Below are 27,719 nucleotides of genomic sequence, written 5' to 3'. Positions count from 1 at the left end.
GCACTATGACCTCTATGAGCTAAATATATGGTTACACTGCATTATGTTCTGCCATTCTGTTTTCAAGTGCTTATGCTCTCTAGGGGCTGATAATATGGTTACATGACCATGTTTTTTTGCAAATGTTATTTGTATTGTGTTGCCCTCTAGGGGCTGTTCTGAACATTACAGTCAAGATACTACAATATTTGCTGCACTCAGAAGCTCGCCCCATAATGTTTTGAGGGGCATTCCTTTTACAAAACATTTTTTACCCATAACTCACTATGTGATGATCCTAGGACAATAGGACCACCATCAAAATGGTCAGCACAACGTGCCCTTTCTGCCTAGGTCATCTCTGGGTCCCCACTGTAGGTTGGGAGGGACCGCAAAGCAATAATATAAATAAATATAATACATAATAGCAGTTTTTCATTTTTGTTTTGCAGACAGAGGAAGAAGGTAAATGGAAGTGCTTTAGTTATATGCAGGGCCATTGGAATTATGTGACACAGAGGACCACATTATGCGGCAGGGTTGACCAATTTATGTGGCAAGAAAAGTCCAGTTATGCATTTACAACACCAATAGTTGTAACTCAAGCAAATGTGAGACCTACTGCATTGCAAATGCTTGTTTTTTTAAAATTATAATCTGTTTCATGGTCAGTAGAAATATAACGTCACTGATGTCCCATTCTGCGTTTTGCAGTCCTATGTGGAAACACTGGTACTGCTCCACTCTTTGCTTTGCAGTCTTCCCGAGCAGTACTTTTACTGCATTGTTTACTTTTCAGGCGAAAGAGACTTTGCCTGATGTTTTTCTCTTTTGCCATAGACATGATGTCAAAGTAAATTATTTAGTTTGACTGTTAGAATGTTACCTCAAGAAAACTTTACACATCACTCACATTTGCGCTAGAAGGGACAAGGTTTATAACTAACAGATGGTTCAAGCTTCGTATGTATAGAAATTCCTTGTCTATACGTTTTTACAAACACATTTTATGAAACTACTTCGTGAATTCTAGAACTGATTTAAGTCTGTAACGTTTACATTTTGTTGCGAAGACTGGAGCAAGGTAATATCATTTAGGGGACAGATGGTGGGTGTGGCAAGTGGGCTGACTGTAGACCCTATCTTCACTAGGTAGTGGTTCCTAATTATTTCATATCTATAAAATGGGGGCGAATGGTGGCAAATTTACTTTTAGGTTTTGGTGTGGATATCTTTATGCTCTGTGGCTGTAAAAGCATTATTCGATACAGATGACCTTTAAAAAGATGGGGGATTTGTTGATTTATTGTTTTGTTTTTTGTCAAGTAATAACACATAGCACTGCAGTGCTTGAGAGAACATTTGAATTGTAGCAGGTGCATCTTAAACATCAAGTGCTGTACACAAAACGGAATGCCACGTGTGCATCGTGGTTGAACACTGAATTGCGAAAAACACCGGAATGTAATCTTAACTTGAGTTTGTCCGGGGGGGAGGGGGGCACAGCGTGCAGCTATCCTCATTCATGGTAAAGATTATTTGTAAGTAGACATTCAGTACACCACGTGAAACAAGTGGTGGTTCTATACTGGCACAGAAGTGCATTTATTACATGTGTAATAGCTTAAAAAATGAAGTTCACTTTTGTTTTTTCTCATTGTATTTTTGTCTGAATGTATTCAGACATTAATTGCAAATACTATTTTTACTCTAGTCCTAATTTTTTTCTTTTGTTCTCCATCCCCTCAGATACACTGTTCCAGTTGAAGGTGAGTGATAAAGAAGTTCAGCGACCGTCTTTTCTACACCTGTCTTTAATTTGGTCATTGATTAGAAAGGTTGAGGCTGCTAACCAGTTTGTCTAAAAGTAGATTTTTCCTATCCCAGGGCGAGGATAGTGATGGAAATTCAGGATAAAAGGTAATTTTTACAAGCACACCTGAGGACATCTCACGATTACAAAATAGCTAGTACTAGTACAGGCTAAAATAGGTTTACGTTCTTTAGTTTATATTATACATTGGGGTTTTGAGCAAACATTTGCATATAGCTGGACGTATTTACAGATGAAAAAACTAGTGAAGATACAAACCCCAAGCAGAATTTGGCGGCTTACGGGGCAGTTTTCAGAATTCCACTCCAGTACCATGGATGATTGTGCCAGAAGCAGCACTGTGTTGCTGAACACAGACTTTGAGTTCACAGGCAGTAGTTCTACTAGAAAGTGTGAAACAAAGAGAGAAAAGATGATGAGAAAGGAAAAAAGAGACATATATATGGAGACAGAGCGACAAAGTTGAAACAATGAGAATGAACAGAGAAAGAAGACAAAAGTAGGCAAGGATCTGCCAGCTGAGAGAGAAAAGAGGATTACAGAGGAAGATGGGGCAGAGAAAAAAGTGAAAAACAGATGCAGAAAGATGCTGAGGGTGGCAGAGAGAAGGTTAAAAGGAGAAAAGGAATGTCGAAGGGGCACATAAAAGGTGAAATCCTGGAAACTGAGAAAGCATGTGGGGGATGGAGAGAGTCAGAGACGAATGGCAAGGCAGATGAGAGGAAGGAACAGATAGAGAAAAGAGATCTGAGAAAGAAAGAGCTTAAATAGGAAGTGAACCGAGTGATGATGAGAAGGTTCAATGTGTAACTTGCATGTGGGAGCTTTCAATCCCAATTTCAACATGCCATATCTTTGAAAATATTGTCCGTACGGTTCTGCTCATTCCCTTTCACGTAATGCAGCTCGTGATCTACATTTACTGTCCTGTGGTGTTTGAAATGTTAGTAAATATCCACCTCAATGATTTAGCCCAGGTGACCAGATATACAAAACCAAATGTATCTTGTGCAGGGTTCGGCTGTCTTTTGGCTGGGGTAGCGCTACAGAATGAACAAACTCACACAGACAGAAAATCACTTTTTTTGTTAACAGAAGGCTTCTTTTCAAAGAATGTGGGAGAAATCCATCCAAGGTTTGTCTGGCAGGTTACAGTGTGGCACTAGAAGACTTTTTAGATTAGTGCTCAACAGTCATATTATTTTAGGCATTTCTGCTCTTGGTTCTCCATTAATTGTTGAAGGTAAAATAAAAACATTACAGAAACAGAGCTTACACTAAAATGAAAACCCTCTGTTCATAGGCTTCACCTTCCTACTAGTCCTTCCCACTTTTGAAATGCTTTTGCCTACGGTCTGGAGCATTGCACAGGCTGCATGGATAATAGCTGTGCCTGGGGGAGAGTGAGCCAACAAATTAAAAGTGCAAGCCGAGTTAGAGGTGAGCCAAGGGCCTGGCTTGACTCAGAGCACGTGCAAAATCAGACTTGAAAATGTTTGCCATGCAAATCTTACAAAAAAACATGTAAAATATTATAAAGTTTCTTCATAATTCAAAAAAGTGTATTTCTTTAACTTGCAGAATCTTTGACATTGATATGTCACATTATAGCACTGCGCTGAGAAGTACCATTTAGAAATGTTAGTTTTTAAACATTAGCTTAAACCAGGCTTCTTCAGGTAGCTCATAAAGTACTAGAAGGCCTACAGCTACCTGCAAGTAGCTCTCCTGTGTGCACCCCAGTGTTCTTTTGCATGGTTGAATTTCAAAAATATATGTAAATCATTTGAATGATGACTCTGTTGGAGCTGTGAGGGGTATTACTCATATTATTACTTTGGTGCCTCCCCAGGGGTGTTGCAGCTGTGGCCGTTATGTATTATTCAGGTAGAGGCATTCCAAATTGTTAGGGGGCATATTTATGAAAGAGTTGCTTTACCCTTCACCCTTGCACCACGCAACGGGCAATTCTTAAATTAGACTTTTCAAACCACTCAAGACTATCTTGTGTGGCTTGATAAATCTAGTTCAACGCAATGCAGCACAAATCACTGCATTGCGTTACTCTGCCCTGGGAATGCGTTCCATGGGTGGAGTGCAGGTGTTTCCATGCACCCACCCATGGATTTTGGCGCATTCCCAAATTTACCATTACCGGAAGACCTTGGAATGGGTCAACATTTTAGGCCTCCTTCTCCCCAAGTGAGTCATAATGTGGAGAAATATCTTTATTTCTCATCTGTTTCCTCTTTTTACATGTGCTACATTCTGCAGCACAAAAAGAAAGAGGAAATGCTTCATAGGATGTCTGCAGGATTTGTGTACGAAGGTGTCCGTTCCTGCACAAAAACAATCCTGCTTACAATGCAGACAACCGTGCACCATGGTTCAAGGGTGCCTGCGTTGGCACTAGGCAACACATAGTGTGCCAGCGCAGTGAAAAGACAGGAATGCGCCGTATTATGTTACAGCGTATTTCTGCCCTTTCCCTGTCATGCAGAGCATCAAGCTTACTTGCTGCGCTGCGTGATTGTTCATGAATATGCCCTTGAGTTTTTAACATTACCACTGGCAACCCTACCTGACACACTGAGGGATCTCTGCTGGTAATGTTGCATGGTATGGCCACTAATGTAATCTAGTCTGATGCAGTTATTTTTATAATGCTAATAGTATTAGTGGCTCAGAATGATTTTTATTGAGCATAAGTAGCTCTTGATTTAAACCCATTCCTGCCCCTCCTCACCCTGAACAGTGGCATTGGTAAACTGAGAGGCACAGCAGTTGTCATGTGAACCCTGTCTGTAGCCCAGATTGTTATTAATACAGCAACATAGTCTATTAAACCAAACACAATAGGTTTTTGTACAGCTGGTATTCTGAACTCACATATTTGAAGGTGCCTTCATATGTGAAATGAAGCAAAAGGAGGGTCAGTAAAGTAAAATGTTTGCCTAACATCACTCAGCTAGACTAAGGGGAAGCTGCAATTAACCCAGGTATTGCTGCTTCACTGTGTACAAATCAGCCATTTAATAAGTATCCAGTTGTCTCTTCTGTTAATGCTTTGTTTTTACCTCTTTGTACATGAAGTTAGAACAAGGGTGACTGGCTTAAGCCATCTGAAAGCTCAGCTTGGTATGGAACCTCAAGCTGAGCTAGAGCCAGGCTTAAGGCTTGAAGCTTGCTCAGGCTTTTATTGGCTTATCCACGTCAGCTACGCCCCTGACAGGGCCTGCTTATTGTTAGTGGCAGCATGACAGACTTTGTTGATGCATCTCGAACGACCAACTTCTCCATGGTTTCCCTTACTATTACCCTCCAATGGTGCCCCTAATCTTCACATAGACCCGCTCTTGTGTGTATTAAATTTCCTTTATATTGCTGCTCATCCCAAGTATGTAGGGTAGGGTGTCGGAGCGCGTTACATCACACACATATTACACAGAGACAGTGACTCGTGTGTAAGTCAATGTATGGGAAATGTTACTTAAGAAAACGAGGACTACAAGGTGTAGAAGTCAGATGTCATGCATACTGATAGGTATTGTATGTGAACCATGCCTGGCCTGGAGAAATGCAGAAACTCTGGATTTAAAACATAACATGGTGGTTGGGGATGTTTGTACAAGTATTTATTATTATCCAAAATTACCCTATTTAGCAATCTCAGAATAATGAAAGATTGGAGAAAAACAACAGCAAGTAACAAAAGACTGACAATAGCAGTGATCCACTGATTTATCCACATGGAAAACAATTATTTGATCTGCATGTTACACTTTGTGCTTTAACTTTGAAGTCAAGATATTTCAAAATGCACCCATCTCACACCAACAGCTTGCCCAGTGGTGTGGTGGAAAAAAGCCCCTGGACAAAAGCACAATGCTTTGCCATAGGCCAGAGCAGGAGGAGGTCCGCTACACGCTATAACTGCCTAGAGTCATCCTGTATGTGACAATCAGCCGGCATGCAGTAAGACAATGGGCCCAGCGCAGTCCGTGTGAGACCAGAGAAGGGCTGCTTATGTGCTCAGAGCAGGAGTGCATGCCGGCCTCATCAGGGAATTCTGCAGAACTCTGAGGCTTCTCGCAGGGGAATAGTGCAGCTCACTGCGATCCGCAAAATTACGTACACAAGGCATCAGTACAAGGGATCATCACGGGCAATGAACGTGAAATCCAACTAAAGGACAGTTAGTGAAATTTACAGACATGTGGTCACCTTATTTGTAACATTGGTACTAGGGAATGATTGTTTACTGTGACGACACATGCTTGAGCGCTGAAAGCTGATATAGAAAGGTATATTTGTACTTTGTCTAGTTCGCTCATACCAATATCCTATAAAGATTCCATGCTCATGGATGCCTTTTTTCTGAACCACCCCAGTAAGCCTGCATAGTTGGAAGTAATGTCTGAGGAGCGTGCAAGGGATCATTCTATTGTAAAAGGTCAGTTGGATTGTGGAAGCTAGGTGGCGGTAAAAATCAGCCTTTCAGGTCGTCTTTTTCTTCACGCTCTCTTTCATATGCAGTATTCTGAGTTTGCAAAAAATAAATCTGTGGACAGAGGAAGAATATTCACCTTTCATTTCATTTGTTCAGTCTCTCTTAATAATGTTAGTCGCAAAGGAAGTGCTTGTTGGTGCTGTTAGATGACATTCAATTACTTTTTGGTGACACGTGAAAGTATTAACAGTGGGCTACTAAATGCTTTTACTAGAATTGCCCTTCCCAGTGTTTCCTCGTTCTTGCTTTTGGCCACAGACATGTCAACAGGACACAATCAGTTGTGTTTCCTACGATAAGAGAGGAAAACAGAAGTGCATGTACTCTACCGACTCTGAGAATGGTGAGGTTAAGGGGTGAACTAATGCCCTGTTAAAAAGCAGTGCAAGAGAGATTTTAATGGATATATGTTGACGAACATACAGGAAAGGTAACTTTTAAAAAGTTAGACTTTGCATGCCGGAAGCAGCCTCGTTGTCATTAGCCTGCATGCGCTGAGCATGTCCGTACTGCCTTTAATAATGGCCTATCACTGCTGCCTTTTAATGATGTGTGAAATTGTACTCGCGGAGCAGAGACTTGGGCTTGGCAGGATTGCTTGGGTGAAATATGGTGATAGTTAAGGAAGGCCCAGAAGTTTCATTAACTTGAAAGGTGTCGGAGAAGACCTATGCTTTTATAGAGTGGGGAAGAGAGGTTTTCAGTTCCTAGAATAGCTGTCATGGCTTGAGTTTCCCTGGAAAAGGAAGCTCCCCCAGAAATAGTTTGTCGTGGTGAGTAGGAGGGGGATTGCTCATTACCTTAGATAAACAATTAGGTGTGCCACCAGCTCCTTCCAAGGACAGAGTAGTTGTCATGTTGATTTTACAGAGAATTGTGTACTGTTCCTTAGTTTGCAATGGATCAAATAGTATGTTCTGCAGAAGTTGGAAGGTTTGCCCTTGGGAACCTTTTGCCCATTGGTGATGCAGTATCCAGGAGTTGGCAGCACCCACTGGCAAGCGCCTCAAAACACTTACTGGACTTGTAAAAGAACAGAAGAGGACTGGAGCTGCTGCTTGTAATCTGCGGACACCTGAGGGACTGGACTTGTTTCCACTTGATCCAGGATTGAGAAGTGGATTCCAAGAGTCAGTTGGCTGAATCCCTGTGCATGACACACAAACTGCAAAATGCCATTTTCCTGACGTGACCAGTAATGACTGTAACTAGATTGGATCCAGCTGGTGACCTCTGATGGAGCACTTCACTGTCCCTGAGTGCTGTCCTTGTAGTCTTGGGAACCTTAGGAGGGACCAAGAGCAACTGTTCTAGAAAGTCTGAAAAGTTGGAACCTGCAAACTGTTTGAACTTTAAATCCCTCCAGAGCGTTAGCGGGACCTCGGAGCAAATGTGTCTGACTTTGAGAGGACTTCATTGGATACAGGTGGCATGCTTGCCCCACTGGAGAATTTTGAGCTCCAAAAAAACAGGCTAAGGGTCTGATTTAGAGTTTGGCAGATGGGGTTACTCTGTCCCAAACGTAACAGATATCCCATCTGTCCTATTACGATTCTATTAGAGCCTATGAAAATCGTAATACGGCAGACTGGATATCTGTCAGCCTTGTGACAGAGTAACCCGTCCTCCAAACTCTAAATCAAGCCTTAAGTCTGAGGGTAGAAATCTTGTCTGGGTGAAGGCTTCAAAAATATCTGACTGACAAGGAGGCTTCAGTGGGTGTGAAATTAGAATTTTCCCTCTCAAAACTTTCCCTGCCAAAACAAAGGTCTTCAGCAGTACCTCATCCAACAGCTATCCAACTAGTAGAGGGCTTTGCCCAATACAGCCTGGAACCTTGCTCTTTGTCTTCTATTTCAGAGACTAAGGGCCTGATTTAGAACTTGGTGGATGGAATACTCCGTCACAAACTTGACGGATATCCTGTCTGCCGTACTACAATCCCATTATAGCCTTTGAGGATCATAATACGTCGGACAGTATATTCATCATGTTTGTGACAAAGTATTTCATCCACCAAGTTCTAAATTGGGCCCTAAGTCTTAAGGTAAAATCTTTTACTGGGATAAATCTGCTTGTCATATCCGACTTGCTCTCCATCACTGTCTGCCTGAAATTATGCCTAGGTCTAGATCACCTGCTAACAGTGATAACCAATTGGTGCTCTACTTTTTGTTGGTGCTTTTTTACGTTACTCTTTTAGAAATGATATCTCAGGTTCTCCTTATTGGATTGTAACTGTTTTTGCACTGTTATTCTAATGAAACTTTCCTCTATTTTTAGAAAGTGATTGTAGGAGTTTTATTCTGCGGTGCTTTGACTTTCTAATTGTTTTGTTTCTGCTAAATACTTTGCGTATCTGGGGCAGAAGGAAGGCCCTAATTGGCTGGCCACAACCTGACAGAAAAGTTGCAGCCACCATTTTGTTTGTCGCATCGGCTGGGAGATGGGAAAAGAAGAGTGCAAAATAGGGGTCAGAGGTATGCAGGTATCCTGACCCCATAAGATACATAGAGGGGTCCCTCATGGACAAAAATTGCCCGATTTATTTATTGATTTATTTATTTTGGTCCAATACCCGGATCCACATAGGGGCACAGCTCAGCCCCCGGTGTAAATTAACGGTGGATCCACTAATCATGGAACAAAATTGGGAAAAACACCCACTGCATCCAAACTCATGCTGCACACAGCCCAAGGCCATGCACAACTTTGGTTTGGGTGCATTTGGAAGGGTTGGCTGGAGGCCGGGCCCTGCGGCTAACCGCTACTACACAAGGTTAAATTAACGTGTATGCTTAAAAAAAAAAAAAGTAGAAATTCACTGACAAACCAAAGGTTAAAGGGACGTTATAGTTAGGTTCTGAATGTACTTTCACAAATAGAAGTTCAGCAGTTATAGTTATGGTTAACTCAAGTAACTATAACTCGCACCCTAAGGTAACTAAAACTCGCAACCCCGCCATGCACAGTTTTCTCAACAATAATTTTATTGCAAATGTCTCGGGATATTATCAATGATGTCAGAAAGGTTGTCATGACTGAAGTAATATGTGGGGTAATAAGCAGTGCATGGCGGGGCGCTAATTATAGTTACCTTAGGGCTCGAGTTATAGTTACTTGACTTTCCCATAACTATAGCTGATGAATTTCTATAATTTTATGTGAGTAAATTCAGAACCTAACTATAATGTCCCTGGAATCGTTCGTATTTTCAATGAAAATATATATTTTTAATACCCGGTGGCAGTCGTCACAGAGTAGTTAGTTAGGATTGTCTTTCCATTGGAAATGCATGTTCTGGTTTGCTTATGTCATTTTGGCGCCGTTGGATGAAGCTTCACGAAAATTTCCCACAATTATTATTATTATTATTATTATTATTATTATTATTATTATTATTATTTTTTTTTTTTTTTATTTTTTTTTTTTTTATTTTTTTACCTCTGCTCCTTCCTGGAAAGATTCAGGCTGATCTCTCAAGTGGGGGCCAAGAAAAAGGGGGGTGCCAAAACACGTTTTCCGCATTCATTTTTCCATAGGAACGTTAGACACAGCTACATTCCAAACCGCTGAATGGATTTACACCAGATTTGGCAGAAAGCTAAATCTTGGTTCATAAAGATTGCTTTTGTGATTTAGCATAAACCCGTTCAGTAGTTTTTGAGCAATTAATGCTCAAAAACTTTGTATTTATCACGGCACGGACGATCACCAGGGCCGACAGATTTCATGGTGAGATCTGGTAGGCTGTCATAAAAGATTTGGTGGCAGCCATCTTGGGACTCTGGATTCAGTCTTGAGTCCTTATGGGGAAAAAAAAAAGGGGGGGCACGGTAGGGATACCCCAACCCCATAGGCCTGGTGGTGGTGTCTCAGAGGAACTCCCTTCTGGGGCCACAAATGTCTTTATTTAATTTTTTTAATTGCTCTGAATTCGTGGATTTTAAAAAAGTGTGGGCTCCTGAGCTTGAAACTAACCCCCCACACCAGGTGGCCAGGGCACAGAGAGCCCAGTGTTAAATATATAGGGGGGATGCGCTGCCCCTCTCCACAAGCCTCTAAAAGCCCCCAGGGACCCCAAATAACAAAAGGGTAAGAGGGTTGTGCAGCCTCTCATCCCGGTCCATTCCCTGGGGCCAGCTCACACACTGTGTCCCAGGGAGCCTACCCTGGAACTCAGTGGTTTACTTGCCCGTGCTCTTGCAGGCTCAGAAACACATATTGCCCCCGCCCGGAGGGAGCAAGCAATAACAGCTGCTCCCTCTCGGCAGGAGCAATGTCAGTTCCCACAGCATGCAGGGAAAAGACTGGGCCACGGGAGCCCTGGGACTTCTCCCGTGGCCCCCAAGTAGTGGTTGGGAACCCACCTCTGGTGCCAGGGGATAGGGTCCCACATAAAGGCTTGTGGAGGAGGGGGACTGCATGACCCCTTCCCTATGAGATAGTTTCAGGGGAAGGAGTCCCCAGGGCCCAAGAAGGCATGGGGAGGCTGCACACCTCTTTCCCTTTAGTTATAAGATAGGTGCTAGGTGATTGGGGTCACCAGGACTCAAAGAAGCTCAGAGTCGGGGCTGCATGCACCCTCCCCTTATTAAAAAATTAAAGGCCCCCGGGAATAGGGTGCCTGGTTACTAAAGTCGCTTGGTAGGAGGAGCCTCTTATTTATTATTCACTGCTCCTTCAAAGAGGGTCCCATAATGCCCTGCGAGGACTATTTACATATTTTTTGTTTTTAGTGATTTCTCTGGCAAGGGCAGGGGCACCACCATTTTTATTTTTTCATTTTATTTTTAATGGTGTGTAGGGAGCTCTGCAGCCACCCAGCAACAATGGAAAAAACAGTAACTCACCTGGTTCATTGACTGCATGACCCTAGGAGAACTTTCCATATTTTCTAAATAATTTCCCAGGCTTGAGCTTTTGTTCTACAGCTGAGAATGCAATTCACGCTTGGGCTGGTTCTATGGCTGCATTTTATGTGGCCTAAAGATGTCTATGAAAAAACAGACCCTCATGTGTTTGTTTTTATGATTGCATTTCTTGCGCTGAAAAATATTGAAAGATTCAGAGGCCTGAAAAAAAAAATGTCTCTATTTACTTTCAAATTTTTGTCCCACAAAATGTAATAATAAAAACTACATAAAAAGAAAGAGACAGATAGGTTTTTTGATAAAAAAATGAAACTTTTTTAGTAATCAATATTAGTAAACCTTGTATTGTCAATTATTGAAATATACATTTGATTACAATTATTGGTGATTATTTTTGAAGAAAGATGATAGATCAAATGTAAATATAGTCATATGCTCACCCACTGAGAAAGCCAGTAGGCTCTTTTTTTTGTATTTTTTTTTTGGTATTTTAGTGTTGCAGAAGGTTGTGCATGTTGTAAGGTTGGCTGCTCAGAGGCCACGCTGTGCAAAGGCGGTTGGATGCACAGACTGACCACAAGCCAGGCCCCGCAGCCAACACCCCGGTGTGGTTGGCTTCCTCAGAGGGCAGTTGGCATTACGCATGGTAATAGAATGTTACTTTACGTTAAAACCCTAGAAATTCACTGAAAGAACCAAAGGTTAAAGTGTTGTTATTGTTAGATGAAAATATCAGTTAAAACATGCTGTTGTAAACGTGCAAAACCTCTGAAAATCACGTTATGGTTATCTCAAATCACTAGAACTCATGCCCTAAGATAACTATAGCCCACACCCTCGCCAACTACATATTGCTCCCGCCCGGAGGGAGGACGCAAAAAGCAGCTGCTCAGGCAGGAACAATGCGGGGAGCAAACGGTAGTCCTGGGTCTCTCTCTGCAGCCCCCAATCTTGTGCTTAGTGGGTGCCCCGGGAGGCGGGAGCCCCGGGAGGCCCTAGGAAATGTGGTCCTTGGGGCCTTTTTAAGACTTTGGGGGGGGGGGGGGGCTGATGCTCGCTCTCCCTCCCCTTAATGTATGTTTTGGCCTTTGGGGATAGGGTCCCCAGGGCCCGAAGGCATCCAACAAAAAAAGGGGGCTGGACATAACCCCTTACATCTCCTTACTATGAACTTCAATTTTCTCATTGACCAATATGAACAAAAAGTACCTCAACTGAGTTTAATCCTCCGGGTGTACGACTGTTAAGACATATGACAAATTCTGACTTCAAAATCCTGAGCTTCTTCTCCCTGTCTCCTCCTTTGTTAAAGATGACCCTGTCAATACCTTAAAATGACAATTTGTAGTATTTCTGTTATGAACCTGGGACCAATGTCTCAACACAGGGAAACTATTGGCAACATTTCTTGTGGCCCGCGTGTGTTCCAAAATCCTATTACGAACCGGAAAAATCATACTGCCTACATACTGTAAGCTACAAGGGCATATCAATACATATACACAAAAGTCACTACTACTAGTAATAAACTTGTTCACGTATCTGACTTTTCCAGTTGGTAAAGAGTAAGTCTTGGTGTTCTTGCTTGTTCTACAGGTTTTGCAGTGGCCACACTTCTAAAATCCTTGTTGTTTCTTAAGCCACCCACCCACATCACTTCTCACATTCAAATTACTATGCACAAGCATATACCTAAGCGATGGTGATTTCCTGTGTGTAACTAAGGGATTTGTTGATAGTTCCCTGCCAATCACAGGATCAGGTTTCACCAAATGTCAGTGTCTCTGAATCAACCTTCTCACCAAGTGTGATTTTGCATTTTAAGTGGTAATCAAATGAATTGCATTCAACCCTACCTTCTTTTTAATTCTAGGAAAGAGAAGCTCATCCCTCGTACTAATTTTTACCTTTTCTTTGGCATCAAGAAAAACTTTCTTGGGGTAACCTCTCACCCTAAATCTCTCCACCATTTTACGCTCTTCTTCCTGGTAAAAGTAAAGGTTACTGCAATTACATTTGACTCTCAGGAGCTCCCCATAGGAGAACAACATATTTTTGTTTAATGAGATGTAGTATTGACAGAAGGTCGGAACTGCGAAAAGTGTTGCTAATAAACCTTTTCTTTCAAATATTCCTGGTCCTGGAGTGCGCTTTTGCTATCCATGAGACGAAATGGAGCATTTAAGTGATGTGTTTTTGTGTGTGCGTATATATATAGGACTGGCAGATAGACAAGCAACTATCCATATAGCATCTACAAGGCTTCTCTACAGTACAGACCTCAGCAGTCATTAAAAATGTTTATTGTTGATTCTTTTGTTTTTCTATTTTATCCTAATCTTTCGGGAATACTGTGCAAGGATTGGGGTGGGTATTGTGATTTGGCTGCTCAGTCACATCTCCTGCCAGTCAACTGCAAAGAGACGAGGCACACATTAAATTTAAGGCCCCTTCTTCTTTGATTCTGTGCTGTGACTACCAGCACTTATGCTGAGATGATGAGTGGGATTATTGATCACCAGTGGCATATGTGGTGATTTGCATGTTATCGGAGGTTTAAATTCTTACATGACTGACTTGGTCTTACATCTTTCTGATGTGAAATGCCATTCAATTGGATAATAACATCTAGTATTTAAATCACTCAGAAATAGAATTCTTCTAATATGAAGTGCTATACAAAAACAAGCCAAGCGACCATTATCAGTACTCTTCAGTGTAGGGTAGGCATTCTCCTCTTATTTGAGATCAGCTGCTTATCCTGCCAAGCTTGTGAAACCCCCCCACCCCCCCCCCAGAACTACCTGGACTACATGCAGAGTAAGGGTATGTCTAACCTTTGAAAAAGGTATCATTTTGAAAAGTTGTCAGGATTGAAGTGCAGGGTTTTGGCGACCAGATATGGTGCTTAGCACTTCTCTGAGAGTTAGGAAGATATACTACCCCAGCCTCTCTAACTCTGTCTGTACCACATTGAGGGAACCATCATCCACTGTAGACAACTGGTGCTATGAAACAGGTTGAAGACGAAAGTAACTGTTTGCAGAACTGGCAGCACAGAAAAATTGTTCCAGCTTGATCCTTTTGTGAACGTCCAGGGAAGGATTGTCAAGCACTCCGGAGATGAAAGCCATTCTGTCATCAGATGTGAAGGCTCAGTTGCACCTTCAACCCATGCTGAAATTGCACCTAAGGACAGGTCTATTCTTCCTCCAGAGGTTCTCCGTCCTATTTAGATTGAGCAAGTCTCCTTTCCTGGGCCAAGTCTCAGCTCTGGAGACTTCACCATGGAGTTAATCCCACTTTCTCCTGAGAGTGGTTTCTGTCATAGTCCAAGCCTGACTTGGTTTCCTGACAGCAGAAGAATATTTTAGAATTTGGCTTTATGAAAATCCCCTGGTCAATAACTGTTGTTGAAGGTGAGTAACTTTTTTTCATTTTCACATTTGCTGTCAGTTTACTAGATGGAAAAGTGAATTCAAATGTTTAATTTGGACTCATCTCCTAGGCAGCATGAAAATCTTTTAAATATATCTAGACATCTCTTTCTCTTTAGTTCACGGCAAAGCAGTTGGAGAAATTGTCTAAGAAGGCAGAGAAGGACTCGAAAACTGAACAAGCCAAAGTGAAAAAGGTATGTGAAGGTCCAGGTGAGATGACTGAGCTTTGTCATTAGTTAATAATGCTCTCAAGTTTGCATTGTATTATTTTCATAGCCTTTACACAGTCTTAGTATCAAAGTGCTTTTTTTCTGGTCTTCACTGTTCTTTCATTATGATGTATGTAGCCTTCCTCATAGCAGTTGATAGTGAAGCAGCACATTGATATTTCTGGAGAGTTTGTTTATACAACTCTCAAACTGTAGCATGTTCTGTATTGTGGGCTTGGTCACAGAGAATTTGCACCTCACCGGTAGCTTTGCTGACTGCTTCTACCTCATTTGTTCATGGCACTTGACTATTTCTGTATATGTCTGTAGAGTTAAAAATGTACTGCATCTATAATTTATAAGTAGGCCCCTCCATTGCACACCCAACACATTCCTGTCCACCCTAATTACTTTAATGTTGCCTTATAATAGTGCTTTGGATGTCCTATGTCTTGAAAAATTAGTTTGAACTGTATCGTTGTATGCGGCAGCTCTGCTAATCTCTATCAAGTACCTTTTGTAAAGCACTCTAACATTCGTTTGGGGCATGTCCTCTCTATGTAAAAGCACAAATACATATAATCAGATGTAACTTTGTAATATTTTGGAGCTGTCCTTCAGCACTTTGGTTGTGAGATTTTGTAGTATTTTAGTCATTAAACTGGTTCTTTGAGAGGCATGTTAATGCTGCTGTTTTTTCAAATTAATGATTTAACCCACTGTTAAAGTTTTCTAGTTTCTTAAGAATCGTTTGCAATTTCTTTAGCAGTTGTATTTAATGTTGAGTTTGTGTAACAACTATTTATTTAGCTTGGGTTGAATAAACCCAAATGGAGTTTTTAGTTTGATTCAATGGTGGCCCAAAATGAGAGGTAGATACGTTGGTGATAGAGGTATATGTACTTCACTTTTTGTATTCGTTAATTTTATTGGCAAAGGTTACAAATGTATAATAGAAAAAACAATTAGTAATTAAATTAGTATGGACACATATATAATAATCCTTAAAGAAATGTTTTCAATGTATTGGAGTCAAGAATGATCATCATTTTAAATAAATTGTATACAGCTGTTTAGAATGTTGGACTATTATGTGTTCATATAATATGAATTCAGAGTCTACATGCACAGAAATAAAGGGAAGTAATGACATGTATTAAACGGCATTTGGAAGGTCAAACACACTTGACAATGTCTTTCTCTGTCGTTTCAGGCTCTACAGCAGAAAAATGTGGAATGTGCTCGGGTTTATGCAGAGAATGCAATCCGAAAGAAGAACGAAGGATTGAATTGGCTCCGTATGGCATCTCGGGTTGATGCAGTGGCATCAAAAGTCCAGACGGCTGTGACCATGAAAGGGGTAAAAGGAACATCTCCATGGGAGCTAGATGTGATTGTGCGGGTCACCGTCACAGACTGCTGAAGTTTCCCTCATGTGTTCTTCTTTTTTTTTCCCAGGTGGCCAAAAATATGTCGCAGGTGACAAAGGCCTTGGATAAAGCCCTTGGGGCCATGGACCTGCAGAAGGTGTCTGCAGTAATGGATAAGTTCGAGCAACAGGTTCAGAACCTGGATGTCCACACTTCAGTGCGTACATTTAACAATGTTATTTTTGATAGACTGGTTTAGTTCGATGTAATGTGCACCAGATATACTGGTTTCAGATACGGATAAAATGCTAAAAGCTATGACAGTAGCATTGGGAGGAATGTGCTGGTGGTTGTGTATTTTTGTTGAAGGAAATATTCAAGTATGTGTGTGTCTGAGGGTGAGAAGGTAGCCTGATCTGTGTTCCTGAAGGGGGCTGAAGTCTGGTGTGTGTTTTGTCAGCTGTTGTGTCTGCCGAAGATAAGCTAGGATTAGTGTATCTCCCTGGATGATGGGGGACAAGGTTGGGTGCTTTAAGGAGAGGATATTGATATCAACACCTAGCAGCGGGTGGCTGGGCTGGGTTCCAGGATGTGAGAAGAATGTGCAGGATGTTAATAGGCCAGCAGGTGTTTTAAATGGGAATGGAATGGAATGGTCATATGTACTGTTCGGTTGAGGAAAGGAAGGTTAGTATTGACTTCATGTCATGGGCATTTTTACACTTGGTTTCTGTCATTTGTAGTGGTTCCAAGTTAGGAGTTTGCTAGGTGAAAGAACCTGGTAGGTGGCAAATATTTTTAATAGATATATTTTTCCATATTTATTTTGGGAATTAAGTAAGAGAGAATCTTCATCATCAAGAACCTGCAGATGATGTAATTTCTAAACACTGATATAAAGATAGAAAATATTACTGCAGTTTCTCAATGTGAGCATGTGGTTTTGTAATTGGATATCTTGTATGTTTATTGCCTTTCCTATCCCTTATTTGTTGAGGTTTGGAAAAGGATTGGCGTTCTCTTCGGTCATGCTCCTGTGAATATTATGCTAGTTTATATTGTTCATGTCTAATTTGCCTTGTTATTCTAGGTCATGGAAGACTCCATGAGCTCGGCCATGACACTGACAACGCCTCAGGAACAGGTCGATAGTCTCATTGTACAGATTGCTGAAGAAAATGGCCTAGAGGTCATGGACCAATTAAGCCAGCTACCCGCAGGAGCTTCATCTGTGGGAGAGGCTTCTGTCAAGAATCCAGAAGACCAGCTTTCCCGCAGGTACACTTCCATTATTCCACTCCCCTGTCAATACTTGACTAGTAGATAATGACTTGTGTACTGTTTCATACTAGCGTATGTCATTTAGGAGGGTAAGTGTACCAAGATGAACAAGTGAACTACGAATACCAATCCAAGCTTAGACAACACAAAGGTTTATAAAGTCTGGGCTCATGTTTAACCTGAGAGACAAAACATGGTTACTTGGAATTGGTTTGGAAAATGGGAATATCTCCCATTTCCTCTCTCAGAAATTGCTTGTTTGCATGTTATGCCTGCAGAACTTCACAAACTGATTTGGCCTATGGCTTACAAAGATTTCAATGAAGGTTTGCCAAGTTATATAAATGAGCACTCGGAATAATACCTCCTGGCACATAATGAAGATGGCTTGAACCTTTCTGTCTTCTGTCTTTTCTCATTCCCTCTAGCCTTTTTTGTTCTTTGCCTTCTTTTTAACCAGGGTCTCCTGTTCCATTCCTCCGTTCTTCCATTCACTAGTACACCTTTATTTTTGGATCTTCCCTTCTTCTCTACCCCACATTGCTTCCCACTGCCCTCGCTCCATCTCCCCTTCCACAGTCTCTGTATTGTTTTGTTTGACCTTTTTGTTTTTGGTTTTCATCTAAATGTATTTATCATCATTTTTGGATCTCAATTTTTCTTAAGGGAGATTCAGTTCACTCTCTATAACTGCTCAATGCGGTTCAGGAAGAACTATTAATTGTGTATATCTGATTGTAGCTTCCTGTTATAAAGTGTGAACAATAAACAATCCCGTGCCCTGGGATTCGATTGCTCAAATCAGCATGTGCCATACTTACCCAGGAAGCACACTTCTTTTTCTTGTCATGTCAATGGGCTTCCGGAAGCACTCAGACCATCACTCCTTGCTAGTGAGCGAACTAGTGTGTGAAATAAGCACCATAAAACTACAAATTTCACAAAATGTTCCCATGCATCTGACATCCAGCTGAAGCTATGCCTTCTGCCTATGCACATGCCATGATTTATTGAGGTGTTCTGACCAACGAGTGGTTAATGACCAGCCACATACCTTTACATGTGGCTTTCTACTGTCAAACACCTCAGATCATTGGGAGGCCACCTCTGCCATCAGGATAGGTGCTATCTCTGCCCTTATTAAAAAAAAACGAACACCAAAAAATTACTAGAACATTGCTTACCGTGTAAAATACAACTTCTGCATCTTTGAATGATAACTGTACACTATTGAATGTATTTCTGTCTCAAGGAATTTTTCTAGAAAAATTCAAAAGTTAGTCATTGCACTTCTTTTCTGAAACAAATGCAACAATTTTGTGTGAACCTACTTTCCAACTATTGGCCAGTATCAAAACTCCTCTGACTAGGGAAAGTTTTGGAGAGATGTGTAATACTGAATTGAGTAGCTTTATTGCTAAGTAAATGCTGCTTACAAATTTCCAAACAGGCTTCTTGCCAGGGTACAACATTAAAAAAGGCACTCTGATCACCTTGAATGATGTTAAACACCTTTTTGGATGAGGGAGGCGCCTGCTCATTTATTCATTGTTGGTGGGCTTTGTTGGGGCTGAGTTATTAGGGCAGACTTATCTGTAACATCGAACATTGTATGAGTTTTTGTGGCAATGTACTGAGGTTGTTCTTTGTTTCCCACCAAGTGACATGAAGTGTTAAAAAGAGTGTGTTGTCTCAAGAATACGTATGTTGATTTGACATCTCTTAAAACTGTTGTTGTTAGCTGTCCATACATGATCCTGAGGTGGAGACCTGAAGTGATTCTACTCAATTTAAATGGCAAAAAAGATGCTGCTGAGAGGAGTTACTATTCCCAATATCCCCAGCTACCTTGAACTCTGCCCACTTGACCGGGCTCCTTTTTATGAGGTAGTGTTCTCCTGTGTGGCACAGGACATACGAAGTCAAAGCCCTGGCCTAGCACAAGCCATCCGCTGCCTTTGGAGGCCGGAAGGGGTTTGGCTGAGCCCATTCTCTTTATTTAGCCTTCGGTCTCCTCAATTTACATACTTCTTCGCAAATGCCATGGGAAAGTGAAAATCCATTGCTCCTTTGCCCTCTACAGTGGGTGGGGAAAAATCACTATTCTTCTTCGAGCATAGATATATTTCCTGAAAAGTTGGTAGGTGTACTGAATAAGGAAATTGCACTTACTGCTTTTTGTTTCCATGCTTTGCAGATCGAATGCTCCACCAAGCTCCAGTGGCCTCTATTCCTGCTAAAGGCAATGCTATTATGATAGATAAGGGTTCTGATTGCACTAACAATGCTACGGTGGGTTTTAAGAAACAAAAAAAACAATTAAATTAACTTTCTTTGTAAGTGCACCCCGAATATGGAACTAGGGTCAGTCTGGCCTGGTCGTATTTCCTTTGGGTATTTTCCCAGTGGACTGGAGCCATTGGAGGCTGGTTTTAAAAGTCCTGGGAGGTTGATGGCGCCACTGTCACTTTCCCCAGCTCCGCAAGGTTAATTGCAGAAGGCACCAAGGCTTTAAGAGCGATTGAAAAAGAGAGGAAGGAAGGTGGAGAGAAAGATACAAAGAGGAGAGAAGGAGCGAGCAAGAGATTGGATGGAGGGTGAGCACGTGACGGAAGAGGGCAGGGTTGGTTTGAGCATTTTTGCCAGGTCTGCTCTTGGCTACCCATTCTGTTCCGCTATGGAACACAATCCCCGTGGAGATTCGGATCAATCCCTAGTTTGAGATCTTCAAAAAGAACTTAAAATCAAGATCCAGAAATACCTTTATAATTAACATCAAGACACTGCACTGGGATGTATATATCCCCTTCTGTTGTGCCCAGTAAATGACTTGTGGGGTTCTGTTCTGGCTTTTCTTTAGTGTATGTGTTATGTCTCTAACGTCTAATCTATGTAAAGCATTCTGACACCAAGTCTAGTTTGTGTTACAAAAACTAGCTTGAATTAAAAGTAAATAAAATAAATTGATCTGCTGAGGACTTCAGTGATGTAATAAATAATTGTAACCATGACTAACCAAAAGAAAGGGATAAAAGTACGCAATCTGTAGTCTGTAGGTTTTCTCCAAATCTTTACTCTAGCTCACTTTGAACAAACTCAGATACTGAAGTGTATTGAACAGTGTTTACCTTCTAATTCTTTTCAGAAACCAACTGTAGCCACTTGTGAACAAGCTTCCCAGATCTATAGCTCTTTTAGTCACTTCCAAACTAATATTACTTTAGCTACTGCAGGGGACTATGCTTCACAGGCAATGCTTTACTTCAGAAGGAGAATGCTGTAACTAATACTCAATCCCCTGTATCAAGTCACAGTCAGGTGAAGCAGAATGTATCCAACTATGTGTCCAATGGTAATCCAAACATTTTACAGTTCCCGACACAGGCTGCTGTTGGTGTTAAAGAATGTTCCCCCACTACCTCACAAATGCACCACAAGGAGAACCTCTTCCAACTCGCCAACCTAACAAGGCTGTACGATTTTGTTTAAATCTTGCCACAACAGTTTTATAGTTAATCAGGGTTCCCAGGGTGAGGTGAGAATGGTTAGAAATGTGGCGAATTCTGTGAAGCAAGGTGCTGGTGACACTGGTGTCCTCCCTTTCGAATGTGCATCTTTTTTGTTGTTGCTTTGATTGTAAAACAGACGCCAACAACTCTGTACAGCTAGTACCTTTAGTTTGTTTCTACAGACATTGAATTCTTACTTTCAACACAATGCCAGACAACCTGCTCACTTGGTTATGAAAACTTTGATCATCGGACCAACAATTTATGCTGCCTTCTAGCTAACAGGTTTTTCCCTTTGGTTTGCCTAGAAGATAATGATTGCCCATCTGTGTCAGTGATATTGATGACAGTCTCGATTAAAGAATCAAATTTATTTAGTCAGGCACACAATCTGTTGTTCCTAAGATAGGAACAGGAATATAATTGCTGTCCTGGAATATATCGGGGCTTTGCTTTAAAGCTCTTGAAAGTAATTTGGTCACTTTCATTAAACAGCTTCGTGTTATTGTATTACAAGAACCTTGGCAGCATAGGCCCTTCATTTAGACCAGGGACCTCATTTGTTACTCCTAGCGCTCCATCCCCTTCGGGAAGAACCAAGGGAGGGTTACTTATATGGTTTGTCATTGACATTAACTGTTCCATAAAAGCACTCCTGATGCATCTTACATGTAGCTGATTTAATTATCCCTCCGAAAAATGTGCACCATATTTTTAGCTAATAATTATAGCAATAATTCTAATTCCTTCTAGTTCATCTCATATAGTCAAATTGGATTGGTATAGGGCTGTGCAATTAGCAGCAATCTGGAGGGAAATGTTCCACACGTTTTGTTAGTGGGGTATTTTAATACTAGACTGTCCATTGAGCATCACTCCTGACTTACTTAAGATAGACCCTCTTGGCTCTACGACTGTGGTAAATAATATGGCTAGTCAGCACTTAATGATACTTGAGCACCTTTTAAGAGGGAATCTGGCAATGTTGGCAACATTTTTCCCTGACAGTTATTCACCAGCTTTTTCAGCAGGAGGCTATACTAACACCATCAATTACATTTTTGCTTTGGATAAACTTATCAAATACATTCGTAATTTTGAAGTGAGGCAGAGTTCATATAGGTCTCATAATACACTGATTATTAACATAATTGTGACTCCTGCCCAGAAGAGTTGTACTGTTAAGACTACATATAGAGATGATTTATAATGGTAGGCAATTGTGTTGGAGATCTACCAAGCATGCGGTAGTCGGTAGTCTTGCATAAAGTGTTTAGTCTGGTTTACAAGGATGTCATGAACTATTTGTCAGATTCTTCTAACTGCTGAGACATGATGGTTTATGATACCGTGGCCTGTGCCTTTAATAAAATGCTATGTGGTCCTTGGCCTAGCAAATCGCGCCTCCCACATATCTAGATGATTTCATAGCAGCTGTAGCATGGCAAATCGTAAGTTGAGACCTGTTCTAATTCAAGTTGCCAGAAACCAGCTGCTTGCTCAAGTGTACGAAATTGAGTACTGTACATTGATTCATGTTAGTAAGCATGCATTAGAAGTATGGGAGGAATTATGAGGCCTTTAGCACTGGGGACACACCAGCTTTTTGGGGAGTAATTAATGATCATTGTTTTACTGGAGTCTCGTTGGAACCCAAGATTAGCAGTACACATCAATACAGACATGGCTAGAGTATTTTAAATGTTTTTTGCCATGATCGTTCTGATCTGCCAACAGTATATCCAAGACCATGTAACTTACCACTGAGCTTGAGTTTCAGTCCCCAAAGTCCTCTTGGCCCTGAACATCCGCCCTTGGTCCAGGTGGAATTCCCTAAGATCTCTTCAAATTGTATATTGAAGTGTGAGCTCCGTTTTTAACTAGTGTTTTCAATTCTGTATCTTTTACTTGCATCCTTGCATCTTGATCGACCTCTATTATTTTTTCCTGTTTTTAAAGCAGGTTTATCAGAGTTATTTAGAATGTTAGCATCCAGTATTGCTTATTGATTCAACTGTTTAAGATTCCTATTCTGCATTCTAATGGCTAGAATTCAGGAACAGGCTGCTTTCAATTACATTATTATTATCTGCCAATATGAGTTCCGTCCAGGAATGGGCACTGTTGAACATTGCTTATAATTACATACAAGCATAATTGCCTGCAGTAGCTTGGAAATATTTCCAAGCTCTGGGCAGTTCCATACATTTAACTTTAATGGATGTTACATCCGCATTTGTTAAGATGATCAGAACTAAAGTTGGCATATTCTGGAACATATTAGAGTCAATCCACCTATGTGTAATTTCTTTAAATCACTGCATACTGGTTTAAAAGTACAAGTGAGGTATCGTCCTAACGGTGAAGTCTCGGATATTTTTATTTAAACGCTGCTACTTCCGGGAATCCTCATTTCCCGAAGGTATTCAAACCAGTCCATTACACTGCTTTTGTGTGTTTCTGCGGCTTTGTGGGTTTTCTGAGTATAAATGCTTTCATTTAGCACTACTCACTGGACACAAGATTCAGCATGCATGCTCTGAAAACCACTACATCTGTGTTCTTACTGTGCTACTGCTGTCATCTCATCTGAGCTTTTCTTGGTTTGGAACAAGATTGTCCTACATTGGGCAGTGATGTCTCGATTGTGAGTTTGGTGGACGGAAAACTCAATCCTCCCGATAGGGTGGCCGCTGCCTACGCGGTGACCTCCCCTCCAGAGCTATTATGGGTTTCCTGCTATGTCAGCGGGTGGAAACGTGGCCTATCGGGAAACAGGCTACAGCATTGTCTCCGGCTCCTAATCAAGTAAGGCGGCAATGCTGTCGTCTGCTGGGTGCACCAGCAGCCCTGCAATGTTCACTGCCTGCAAATCAAACAGTGAACATTGCGATGGTGCTGGTCAGAGGGGGCCCTGCACTGCCCATGCCAAGTGCATGGGCAGTGCAGGGGACCCCCTGTGGCCCTCTGCACCTGTTAACTGCCAGCTGTTTAATGGCAGTGCTGCCCTGGCAGATTAGGATCTCTGCCACTGCCAGACTGCTGGGATCCAAGATCCTGGCGGAGCTGGCGGTTCCCTGGCGGTCCGACCTCCAGGGTTGTACTGTGGTGGTCCAGACCACTGCATTGGCGGCGGTCCAGATTGCCACCACGTGTGTGGCGGTCTATAGACCGCCACACTCGTAGTAAGGCAATGAGTGCCTGAGCTGTGACAGATTTTTAGGATTACCAAATCCTGAGTTGAAAATGCCACCAGTATAATATAGAGTAATCTAGCCTGTCAGGTGTGCCTGAATGGATTACCTATAACCTTTTTATTTTTTATTTATTTTGATCATGCCACATGCTAATGTGTGTGTGCATCGACCTAGGGCCCAGTCTGATGCCAATGACATAGCCTGAACTAGGAAGGGCACACAAAGTTCACTCTCATAATGACTGGACTACCATCCCTGTTGCAGGTTTCATGCATGAAGCACAGTGGTGGCAGTATATCATGTTAGTGTGTTGTAGTGACAGGCCTTTTTACCATGTGAAATATGAATGTACGCTACCGGCCTATTCACCAAAAAACTTCTGCTGCTCACAATGACCCAGAATGCGACATCCCATGCGTTGTAATAGGCCCTGCATGGCTGATAGAGACTTGCATGTTCCATTTCGGAAGCTCACATCCTGGAACAGAGTCCGAGAAGGAAGAGAGGATTATTTCTCCAGCAAGCATATATGTATTGCTAGTATTTTTTTAGATGGGAGAGGAGAGCACTTGATCTAGACTAGAACAAGATGAGGAAAAAAGAGACAGGCTTTCCTTGGAAGGGTCAGGGCCCTTCTTGTTACATGAAGATGTAATTGCCTCTGACTGCAGCTGATATCAGGTAGATGGCAGTGGGGCACTGGGTGAGGTGTGCATTTATCTGTTGTTAGGGAAAGGAGTCACTTGAGGGGGCACAAATTCTTGTCTGTCTTGCTGATCTCTCTAAGGAGGGATCTGAAATAGCTGGGTGCAGCCTCTTATCACTTCTTTGTAATTCTGTGGGGGGCACTCCACTTGGAGGCTGACATGCTTGGTAGAGCTTCCTTGCATGCACAGGCCAGGCCTGGACGGTGGCTTGGCTTGGACACATGAAAGGGGAACCAACCCAAACCAGTTCCAAAGAAGCACACATGTGATACACATCTGCAGTTTATGAAATCCTTATAAAGATACATGTTTGAGACTTAATATTGTGGCCTCTTTTACCAAGGAATGGATACTCGGGGGGGTGGCTACTAAGCTGTCAAGGGTTGCTTTCTACTGATAGCCAACTCCCCCGAGGTGAGAGAACATCTCATGGGGTCCAATCTGAAGGAGGAATTACTGACTGCCTGTGAGTGAGGAAAGGAAGCAACAACCCTGCAGGAAGAGCCTATTGTGGAAGGGACTGCAGAGGTGAGGAAACGTCGCATAGAGTACTATCTGAAGCAGGAATTACTGACTGTGAGTGCGGGGAAGGAAGCAACAACCCTGCAGGAAGAGTGGATTGTGGGAGGGACTGCTGTAATTGATCCTGGCATAGGGTCCTTCTGACTAAGACTTGCTAAGCAAGAGCACTGAAGGAATCCGGGTGCCGGGTCAGGGATTATGACCTTTGTCAAAAATCCTGGTTGTTGCCGCCAGGCCTCTGGAGTGGGGTGCCTGTGTAGTTGGCTCGACTGAAGCTGGGATTAGCCGCTGGTGTGGTCTGTGTGCCCTGTGTGTGGACTATGTTACTAAAGGCACTGCCGTTGGGGGGAGGACCAATCCTAAAGAGTAAATGATCTGAGATGTTCCCTTGGGGTGACTTGTAAAGAATAGAAGTAGTTGCCTCGACCCCTTCCCCCCCCACTTGAGCGATGCTCTGCATGGCTGGCTGTCGTGCAGCCCTTGAGATGATTGCCATGTACTGTCTGGAGCCTTCTACTTGCCTCTCTGAAGTCTGCATCAGCGGGAGAGCCATAGCCTGCAGCTCACCTACACTACTGTTGAGATTCAAGTGTGGATAGGGTTGTACTTGGCCCAGATTGCAGAGTCAGCTAGGGATAGCCCCGAGAGAGCAGTGGTAAAAATTCTCACCCCCCACAGTCCAGTATCCCCTGCCTGCCCTGAGGCCTCTTGAATGTCATCTGACATCAACCTGTATGTAAACGATTCACATTTTGATTCAATGCTTAATAATGTATTTTTCTCAATTTCTTGAATAGCTAGATACGCTCAAAACCTCCTCCTGCTTTAGAATCTACCTATTATGTAGGAAGATATCCCTTCCGGGACCGCGGGCATTTGCATATGAAGTCTGAGATCAAAGCACTGTTAAAATAAAACAACACATTTAAAAGCGTAAAAGTCTACTATGCTTTCAGTGCAATTATAGCAAAGGCACAGCAGATAAAATTGCCAGAGCTCTCGCTTAAAAAGCCAGTTAGAGCACGTATTACTAAAAATGTATGCAATTTTGAAGGTTCCTAATACTGTTTTCTCTCAATACAAATGTATTGAGCATAAACACATGACTGGAAACTGTTAACTTCAATGCAACAACCTCATGAGCAGGAGGAAAGATCTTCTCATAGAGAAAATGTGAGAAGTCCTTGAAATGAAAATAAAGATACATGAACGTACAGCTGAATTCTCTATTTTCCTAAAATCAGGCTTATGTTTGCCAACTTGGAAAGTGAGGCCACGCATTACTACAAGATGCAGGAAATGTGTAAATGTACAACCCTACATAAATGGCTTCCTGGCCTTACAGAATCATGAAACTTCACATGTATATAAAGGCTAATAAGAACTTGAGATTAATATAAGAATTACACTAAAACTCAGTTATGCAATGTATCAGTGCACGTTAGGGAACACAGATGTAAAGGAGCATTGGTATTAAGGCAACAGGAATGCATGGTTATGTTTTTCTCAGCACAATACCACAGTCTGTAATTCTTGTACATCCATGCACCCGAAAGCCATCGGGGATTGTGAGGCCAAATTGTTTTTGGCTAAGGCCCACAAGGAGCCACCTATGTGATCTTTGCACAAAAGTAAGGCACATGTAAGAAATGGATCGGCTGTGTTACTCACAAATAAGTGTGGCACGCCTTGTAGAATTATTATGCCTTAAAAGGAAACTGATCTTTTCAGAGACAAAAAACGGCAGTTGTCTCTCAAGTCTTCCCTACTTAATTATATTCATGTTGGTGGGAATGTTAGGAGGCAAAATTGAGAGTTGCCTGCATTGTTCCATCCTTCTTAGGTATTACTAAGCACAGAGAGTAGACCCCTAGCCCCTTTTGATGTGCTGCTCAACATCTCTTGCTCCTTTGAGGACACATTGTCCATCAGCAACCTGCTGTGATCTTTGCTGATGCTGTGGTGGCGGGTGGAAGATTCAGAGGAATGGAATCCGATATTGAAGGCGTGGGCAATGGTAGAGAACACTCACTGAAATACTTGCTGTGCTTGCCTTGTGCTATGTTTATCATTTAAAAAATTATTTTTTGGTGGAGCATTTCATCCACCTGAGGACCAAATAAAGGTTGACAATTCCAATGAAAGACAAGGTGTTCCTGTACTTCTGGGTAGAAACATGATACCTTAAGCTTAGCATGAAACCTTAACAGAGAATGCTGGATTTGAGTTATCTAGATGCAGTGTCAGCTGCACTGAAGGTATGTCTGAGGCTTACATTGGCGATTAC

The 27,719-nt window shown here is 41.9% G+C and overlaps 1 protein-coding gene across 2 annotated transcripts in view; it reads left to right on the top strand.

Moving 5' to 3' along the window:
• The window catches only part of CHMP1A (charged multivesicular body protein 1A), a 69,596-nt gene that overhangs the window by 30,141 nt on the left and 11,736 nt on the right, over nucleotides 1-27,719 (top strand). For both annotated transcript variants that reach the window (XM_069216623.1, XM_069216624.1), the window contains exons 2-6: nucleotides 1,729-1,748; nucleotides 14,754-14,831; nucleotides 16,060-16,206; nucleotides 16,305-16,433; nucleotides 17,307-17,494. In XM_069216623.1, the coding sequence (XP_069072724.1) occupies nucleotides 1,729-1,748; nucleotides 14,754-14,831; nucleotides 16,060-16,206; nucleotides 16,305-16,433; nucleotides 17,307-17,494 (562 nt within the window). The remainder of the gene's footprint in view (nucleotides 1-1,728; nucleotides 1,749-14,753; nucleotides 14,832-16,059; nucleotides 16,207-16,304; nucleotides 16,434-17,306; nucleotides 17,495-27,719) is intronic.

This window comes from Pleurodeles waltl, chromosome 12 (genome assembly GCF_031143425.1).
Source record: "Pleurodeles waltl isolate 20211129_DDA chromosome 12, aPleWal1.hap1.20221129, whole genome shotgun sequence".
Lineage (NCBI taxonomy): Eukaryota > Metazoa > Chordata > Amphibia > Caudata > Salamandridae > Pleurodeles > Pleurodeles waltl.
Note: the sequence above shows the minus strand (reverse complement) of the source record. Positions and strands in the feature narration are given on the sequence as shown.